The following is a 9,095-nucleotide window of genomic DNA, read 5'->3' as shown; positions in this document are numbered from 1 at the left end:
AAAACCATACCCCCTAAAAAAAAAAGAAGAAAAAAAAACAATAAAACAAAAACAAAAAACAACCAAACAAAAAAAACCATACAAAATAACAAAAACAATGCAAAACCAAACCAGAGCTATTGCACATAATATAAAATAAAATCAAAAATCTAGAAAACGATTGATGCATCACAAATCCTCAAATTAATATAGCATGTTAAGTATGTCTAGTGTGCCATATCCTATATCGCTCTATTTCTTAGTCCTAGTTTAACTTTTAACTTTTCTTGTTTCTGATGACCATTTAAAAAATTCAATTTATTACACGTTTTAAAAAAACATGTTAAGTTTGTAATTGATTTCTAAAAGCAGGGCTTAATGATAACATTTTTGCATATTATTGTCACTAGTCTCTAATTGATGATGACGTTCATACCTTTTAAGTTTTTTTCTAAACCTTTAACTGTCAATAGCTTCGACAATACTCAGTTAAACGATTTAAATTCGTTCTGGACCTATTTTAAATCGGTTTGTCAGAAAGCTTTTCAGTGAGTTTAATTTACATAATGAGACATAATACTATTGGTTCTGGTCCAAGGTAAGGTTTTCTTCTTTGATAGCTGCCTTTTCAATATGACTGGATTGCGTAAGTTTAATTACCTTGTCAATGGTAATTTGCAAAACTATTTTGTCAAAAACCATTTGGATTGCACACACAAGTACTCTGAAGTTTATATAAAAATATGCTTGAGTTTCTGATAGACAACATCTGTGTAGTGTTTGGAAATCAGGTCTTCCAATAATCTGCTTGAATTTCAATGGGTACCAATTGCGCCTAATTGTTAGCAAGCCTATTTTTGTATTTATATAAAGCAGCATTCTAAATGCACACTGCACATGCATGGCTGGGTAAGCATCTATATCTTTTTATGCGTATGCCTAAATCTTAATGTGTAACAGGGCATATGAATAAATAGTTGATACAATGTGTAACACGTAGAAAAAAGCTATTGATAATAGAAAAAGGAACAACAAGGATCTTTTCTTTACACCTTTTTTCATGTTATGAGTCTTGTCATCTATATTGGCAGTCCTTTTAAACTTCTTAAAGGAGACATGATTTTTAAAGGACGGTGTCCAATCCCGTAAATTATTTGCACAAGGCATACACAATATTATATAGTCTTGATCAATTTGCCAGATTAAATTTCAGGCCTGGCTAAAACATTTATCATAAGGGCGCTAAACGAAAGTAATATTCAGCATTTATGAGCAGACGAAGAGTGAAACTAACCTGAAAAATAAATTTCATTTTGGATGTATTTAAAAACAAGTTTGATTTAATAACACCCCTTTTTCTTGAGCTACACCTACCGCACTGGGCCTCTGACACAATTTTTAATAACACTTTTATCTGATTTTGTTTGGTTACTCTAAACGTGCTTACGGTTGCTACGGAACAACAATTATAAAGGAACATTTTTAAAGGCTTTTTATTTTATGTACGAACATAAATGTAAATAATAATGGGACCTTTGCCAAAGCAAATTCAATGACTCCCCGGTTACATCACTATTGATAATCAACATAACCACACAAAGATATCTTTTGTTGATATTAAGAGTTCTAAAACATGAAAATATTTAACATCAATAAGAAATCAATAATGCCCTGTGCCTCAAACATAATTCTTAATAGCACACTTTAATTCGATTACATCCATCTTCGTCTTTATGTTCTTGTGTTTGAAATTTTGTTTGTTTGGTTGCTATCAACGTTGCTAACATTTATTATGGCACAACATTCATAGAAACATATTTTAAAGCTTTTAAGTTTATGTACGAACATAAATTACAGTAATTACGACACCTTTGTCAAAGCATATTCAGTGACCCCACGGCTACATAATCTATTAATAGACTATCAATAATCAAAACAACCACACAAAGATTTCACTAAAATGATATTGAGATATTTAAAATGACACTCCAAGCAGATCTCCTTTTATTTCAATGCGTTTAAGTACCTTGTTAATTCTAAAAATATGTATTTAAAAAAAAATGTGGCAAGTCATTTAAATCACCAAGTTTCAAGGACATCTTCAGTCATTCAATGTAATTTATTGTTTTTGACAATTTAAAACTGCAATTTTCTACCGTGTTTATTTCAGGAATCTTACAAAAAAAAACCTCCCTTCCTACCAACCTAACGCCGTCCCCGAAAAAAAATGCAAAGCAACCCCCCCCCCCTAAAAATGAAACGAAGATTTAAAAAAAAAACATACCTCCTAAAATAACAAAAACAAGAAAAAAAAAACAATAAAACAAAAACAACCAAACAACCAAACAAAAAAAAACCCTACAAAATAACAAAGACAATGCAAAACCAAACCAGAGCTATTGCACATGATATATAATAAAATCAAAATCTAGAAAACGATTGATGCATCACAAATCCTCAAATTAATATAGCATGTTAAGTATGTCTAGTGTGCCGAATCCTATATCGCTCTATTTCTTAGTCCTAGTTTAACTTTTAACTTTTCTTGTTTCTGATGACCATTTAAAAAATTCAATTAATTACACTTTTTAAAAAAAACATGTTTAGTTTGTAATTGATTTCTAAAGGCAGGGCTTAATGATAACATTTTTGCATATTATTGTCACTAGTCTCTAATTGATGATGACGTTCATACCTTTTAAGTTTTTTCCTAAACCTTTAACTGCCAATAGCTTCGACAATACTCAGTTAAACGATTTAAATTCGTTCTGGACCAATTTTAAATCGGTTTGTCAGAAAGCTTTTCAGTGAGTTTAATATACATAATGAGACATAATACTATTGGTTCTGGTCCAAGGTCAGGTTTTCTTCTTTGATAGCTGCCTTTTCAATATGACTGGATTGCGTAAGTTTAATTACCTTGTCAATGGTAATTTGCAAAACTATTTTGTCAAAAACCATTTGGATTGCACACACAAGTACTCTGAAGTTTATATACAAATATGCTTGAGTTTCTGATGGACAACATCTGTGTAGTGTTTGGAAATCAGGTCTTCCAATAATCTGCTTGAATTTCAATGGGTACCAATTGCGTCTAATTGTTAGCAAGCCTATTTTTGTATTTATATGAAGCAGCATTTTTAAAGAAAATCTTGTATCTGAAAAAAAAAATAGGACACTCTCTGTGGCCTTCAACTCAACATTCAGGTATATTGACGACGTATTAGTATTATCAATTAATAATTGTTACCTCAATACCTACGTTAACTCGTTGTATAGGCCTTATTAGCCGCCTTTTGTTTTTAAAATTTGACCCTTAACCCCGCGCATGCGCGATGCGCGTAGGGCAGACCCACAGCCATTATCGGAAGAAGTCAAGTGAATCGCAGCGTGAAATTAATCGGATTAGGCCGTTACAATGAGCTTGTATTACAAGTCGTTGCCGGAGGCACCTCAGCGGGAGTACAAGGAGAAATTATTGAGGCTTGGGATCAAGGATCTGTGTTTTGATCCGTTCAAAGACGGTGAAACTTGGGAGGACAATGTAACAAAATGGCCGGACGTTCAGTTTGGGGAAATTTACTGTTACCTTGTAGACACTCCAGGACAATTTACCCGAGAGACATTGAAAGCTTACCGTTCTTTGGAGGCCTACAACTTTTTTCACAGTGGGTGGGTTCACACCGTGTTGAGTTCAACTTTGGGAAGTGACAAGTGCTTTTTGAAGGCCAAGGTCAACAGATCGCAAGCCCTGTCCGAGAAACCTCACGAAGCATGGGTGTGCGTGGACACAGACTGCACCATTCTAAACGCACACTGCACATACATGGCTGGGTAAGCATCTATATCTTTTTATGCGTATGCCTAAATCTTAATGTGTAACAGGGCATATAAATAAATAGTTGATACAATGTGATATATAAGGTGAATTCGGACTATCAACAGGTCAGTAAACAGCTGTTGAATGAGAAGGGAAAAAAACTATTTTATGTTTGTTACCATACATGCTGAGTACTGAGATTCTGTAAAATATTCTTATGCTGATTTTCTTGTGATGGACAACACATATTGGAAGAACTTTTTTCATAAATAAGTTTGTAACGACTACTGTAAATTAAGATATATGTACAAAAGTTTATGCAAAAGTTGTTGCTGGTGTTCGTAGACTACTGATGTACTTTTTATGTCATCCTATTGCCCAAGTAAATGTTGCATTAATAATTCATCTTTCAATTTCAGATTGGGCGAGGTATGTTCACATGTTGCTGCCATCCTCTTCAAGATCGAAGCAAGCGTTCGACTGGGTTACAACAAGGTAGCTTGTACTTCAATGCCTTGCTTATGGAACCAGAACTTTACAAAGAAGATAAATTTAAACTGGTATTCATTTATATTTGTATTAAATTTTTGTAGAATTATGATTATTTTGTTGATTATCAGTTTTTTCTAAAATCTTGATTGTGAAGTTCCTCAAATGTGTATACATGCATATGTTAAAATAGTATACTAGTACACTCTGATGCAGTTAAAAATAAAGCTAATAATGTCAGATAGAATATTAGTTAAGGCAAAGCTTTACTCTGAACAAAGAAAAAAAGACGCAACAGCCAGAAGAGTTACTAGCATTTTGTTTCAAAATTAAATTTTACAAAAAGAGAAAAAAAATTGTTAATTTTAGATTAATGGTTTAGCTCGATGATAATGCACATGAAATTGATTTTTATGAAATTGTATTTCAATTTTATTTAATTGTATTTTGATTCCAGGTAGAGGCAGTCCAGTTATCACAAATCAACTTTGATAAACCAAAACAGGACAACTTTCACGAACCTTTCAATGCAGCTCCACAACAAGCAGACCCAGTGTTTGACAACACCGCATCTTTTCTGCAGAACTGAGGAATTCCAACCCATCCGCAGTCATCTTCACTGTTACAAATCCACGGCCTAATCCAACTCTAGCTAAACCGTCACTACCAACAGTGTTTTCCTCCTTCTTTGATCCGTTAAATGCCAGGCTTTCAGAGACTGAACTTCAAACAAAGTGTGAGGAGATTCTCAGAACGATCACTGTCAGCCATGAGGAATCACAAAACGTTGAGAAGCTGACCAGAGAGCAAAGTTTGTGTACTCAGTGGTTCCAGTTCCGAGAAGGCAGACTTACAACTTCCAAGTTCTATGACATTTGCCACACAAATATACAGAGACCAAGTGTTTCCCTCATCAAAGGAATAATGCACTATGTACCAAACATCGAGACACCAGCAATCAAGTGGGGGAAGACGAAAGAGGAAGTGGCCCTGAATGAGTACGCAGAGATGATGAAGATACACCATCCATCATTTTCAGCGAGACGTAGTGGTCTGATGCTCAACCCAAATTACCCTACTCTTGGGGCCAGCCCAGATGCAGTGATTGACTGTATGTGTTGCGGTAAAGGACTGGTGGAGATCAAGTGTCCATTCAAGATAAGAGACACTAATCCATGTGAAGTGAACACCCCGAATTTTTATCTGAGACCTCATGCCCAAACTGAGAGAGGACAGCCTTGTACCAACATGCTACCAAGTGCTTCAAGACACTTTTACCAAGTACATGGACAAATGGCAGTGTGTGATGTGGATTACTGTGATTTTGTGTGTTGGACCACTCGTGGACAACATGTTGAGCGCATTCACCGTGATCCACATTTCTTCAATGAGAAAGTGCTGCCATCGTTGAACAGATTCTTCCTGAAAGCAATGTGCTTCCAGAAATTCTTACTCAAAGACTTCTTGATGCCAACAACAATGTTCAGCACACCGAGTGTATATACATGATAGAATGTGAATCTGGACATTGTAAAGTTGGCTGGTATCATTTCAAATGTGTGGGACTAAAATCCGCCCCCAAGGGTTCATGGACTTGCCTACCTTGCAGAAGAATGCCCCCCTCCAAGAAAAACAAACAGTGACTAAACAATTATAAACTCTGATGATGTCCACATTTTGATATACTTTTTAATGAATGACTGCAAATTTGATAAAGAACTGTGCATAAGTATGCCTTGTGTGGATTTGCATTTTTTCATAAAGATTTATATATGCTGTGAACAAATTGACAATGACTTTAAATCTATTGTGATCTTTGATTATGAACTACCTAGATTTAAGTTTGTGTTTAATTTTTTTGAAAGCTGGCCCCTCAATACGGAGCACTAGTATTTTTTTTTATTACATCTACATGTGTTTGGATGTCCACTATATCTGTTGTAGTCTGTTTTCACTCATTTTTAATGCCTTATCATTTCATCTTTGTCATGTTTAATAAAATATTTCTGACAAATTGTTGTGATGTTTTTATTTATTAATATTCAAAGCAAACAATATTGAAAATTATGATAATGATGTTCATATACATAAAAACAAAATCATTATTCAGGGATACAATCAATGATTTACTGATTATTTTCAAACAATGGATTCAATATTAAATGACAAGCAACATGAAAACAATGAAAAAAAATATCAATCAACTAGACATTACTTGATAACAGGAAAACCATCAAAAATTTAATGATTAGTCAATATTTAATTAATTGAAACAATTGTACTTGTTCACAGTGATACAAGCAATAACATGTTCATTGATCAGAACCAGTTTCACTCAGATCTCACAGAATGGCATCGTTAGTGTTCACAATAGCTGCAACAACTCGCACTATCTTGTCCCCACAAGTCACCTGACTGTCTGATTTTCTCTTCACAAAGTTTATGGGTAATGGGCCCTTGATAATCTCAAAGTCCTTCAGTCTCCCAATAACTCGTTCGATGTGAATCCGTGCACGAGACATCATGCGAGATTTCTCAACGTCTTCTTTTGGTAACTGACTTTTCCTCTTTGTGTAGGCTGGAACAATCAGCTGAGCTCCTTTTAGGGCAAAGTCTTCTGTCATGTTGAACCCCCGGTCAGCAAGTACCACATCTCCTGGAAGGAGTTTGTCCAGAATTCCTGATTCAGTAGTAATCTGTCTATCACTGACACAACCTCCCCAACATGAAGACAGGAAAGTTATACATCCTGATGGACTCGCTCCGACACGAATCTTGATGGTGTTATGGCGCTTGTAGTTTGAGTAGGTTTGTGCTCTCGCCTTCAAAATGGATGGCCTCTCAATGAAAATCTCGGTACAGTCAATGACGCATTTCACTTTTCGGAAAACTTCATTCTGGAACACTTCCGGTAATTGACACACATCAGTCTCTGGCCAATGCACAAGTCCTCCTAAAGTAGCATATAGAGCATCCAGCCACGCATGGAATATATTGGTAACTGAGGATTGACTAATGTTGAATCGATAGGCAAGGTCTGTCATAGCAAGATTTCGTCTTAATTTTACGAGAGTCAGCAATAATTCATCCTCTTTCGACAGCTTTGTTTTCTTTCTTTTCACTTTTGAAGATGTTTCTAGGAACACTGCATGGAAAGTTTTGAAATTTTGAAATCCTGTGTAGAATTTAGTTTTCTTATCATCCCCCTCAATAGTCTTGAAACTAAGTGTCTTTTTCGTGAGCTCTTCCAATAGCTGTGTGTTTTCTTCCTCCTTCTTTTGAAGTCTGCATTCTAATGATTTGAGCTCATCTTCTTGCTTGCGACAAATTTCATGGGCTCTTTGTTGATCAAGCTGTTGTTCTTTGATGGTCACTGCATTGGAATCACAGATGTTTTTCAAGAACTGGTTGGTGACGATGAGACTAGTCACCACAGGGAGCGTGATATCACCTTGCACTTCGGAATCACAATGATGAACGACAGGTGTCTGCGTCGCAGTCCCGGCACACTTTTCTGGTTTGTCCATACTGAGAGTAAGAAGGGCCTGTGCTGACTCGCTCCTGGCGATGTTTTCCTTTCTTTCAACAAGGCGTTTATGGCGCTGAACTTTTTCCTGGAGTACACCTTCTTTGATGGGCCGATGGCAGAATACAGATGGCACATAATTAGGATTTGTTGGATCTTTGCAAGGCTGTCCTATAAAAAAAATTATGTATTAAAAACCAATTAAAAATAATATTAAGTGCATCTTGCATGCCTTGATGTTGTGGACACATTCAAACACTATACGTATGTAGGCTACGTCCGAAAAATGAAACCATGCACTGGCGAGAAATGGTACTCGGCGAGAACTGGTCGGACGCCAGTAGTATTTACATATTGATTAAATGTATTATTAATTTATGCATATATAAATAAAAATTCTGCAGGACGTCTTAAATAAATGTATAACTTAATTAACTAGCCGCCATTTTGATTGTATAGCATACTGACCAGTGATACCGAACATATTACCTGTTGAAAGCATGAAGTATTTATTACTGCTCACTATACTACATCTGTATAAAAGCTACACATTATTATTCACATTACGTGAAACACTGACTCACCATTAATAAAATGTTTGGAGCAAATCCTGGTATGATCGCTAGGCTCCCAATCATCACGTTTAATGGCCGATATCCACTTAGCCCTCAGGTGTTCATCCTTAGGTATGCGGAAAAACTTGATGTTTTCACCTGCTGTTTGTCTGCTTTTACAACCATATGCACAACAATGGGCCGGCATTGCGTAGAGAAATCAACATAAAAACCATTCACACATTCAAAACAAAGTGTCATTTGCGTCACCTCGCAATATGGCGGTTCTACAGGTAACTGTTATTGTTTAGATTCATACAACCTTGCCCTACGTTAAACTGCGCATGCGCACGCACGGGGCATTAGGGATAGATTTTTTTAAAATTAAAAGGCGCCTAATAAGGCCTATTCAACTGATATCACATAGTCGGTGTTATTTGTTTTATTAGGGTCTTCCGTCTTCAGCGGAAGACCCTTCTATTATTCTATTGTTTCTTTTTCACTTTTCTTCTTCTTATTTTTTTTTTCTTACCGATTTTGTGAAGACGATTTCTCGGAGATTACTTGGTCGATTATGCTCAAATTTTCAATATAAACGTGTTTTTATCGAAAGTTGATACTTTTTTTTTTAATTTTTGAAAAAACTCTTCCGGTCAGAAGTTATCGTCCGTTTACGATTTTAAAAAGTCAATTTTGTCTGTCAGGTTTCTCAAAAACGAATAAAGAT

At 35.6% G+C, this 9,095-nt stretch overlaps 2 protein-coding genes across 2 annotated transcripts; one reads left to right on the top strand and one right to left on the bottom strand.

Annotated features, from left to right (window-relative positions):
* Positions 1–3,170: 3,170 nt before the first annotated feature.
* Positions 3,171–6,305, top strand: LOC128173024 (uncharacterized). Its single transcript, XM_052838779.1, has 3 exons — positions 3,171–3,813; positions 4,219–4,359; positions 4,746–6,305. The coding sequence occupies exons 1-3, from the start codon at positions 3,398–3,400 to the stop codon at positions 4,747–4,749; spliced, it is 561 nt and encodes a 186-aa protein (XP_052694739.1). The 5' UTR covers positions 3,171–3,397; the 3' UTR covers positions 4,750–6,305.
* Positions 6,306–6,406: 101 nt separating this feature from the next.
* On the bottom strand, positions 6,407–8,759 carry LOC128172988 (uncharacterized). Its single transcript, XM_052838736.1, has 2 exons — positions 8,399–8,759; positions 6,407–7,985 (listed from the first exon to the last, which is right to left on the bottom strand). The coding sequence occupies exons 1-2, from the start codon at positions 8,574–8,576 to the stop codon at positions 6,631–6,633; spliced, it is 1,533 nt and encodes a 510-aa protein (XP_052694696.1). The 5' UTR covers positions 8,577–8,759; the 3' UTR covers positions 6,407–6,630.
* Positions 8,760–9,095: the final 336 nt, after the last annotated feature.

Source organism: Crassostrea angulata, chromosome 2, assembly GCF_025612915.1.
Source record: "Crassostrea angulata isolate pt1a10 chromosome 2, ASM2561291v2, whole genome shotgun sequence".
Taxonomy (NCBI): Eukaryota; Metazoa; Mollusca; class Bivalvia; order Ostreida; family Ostreidae; genus Magallana; species Magallana angulata.
Note: the sequence above shows the minus strand (reverse complement) of the source record. Positions and strands in the feature narration are given on the sequence as shown.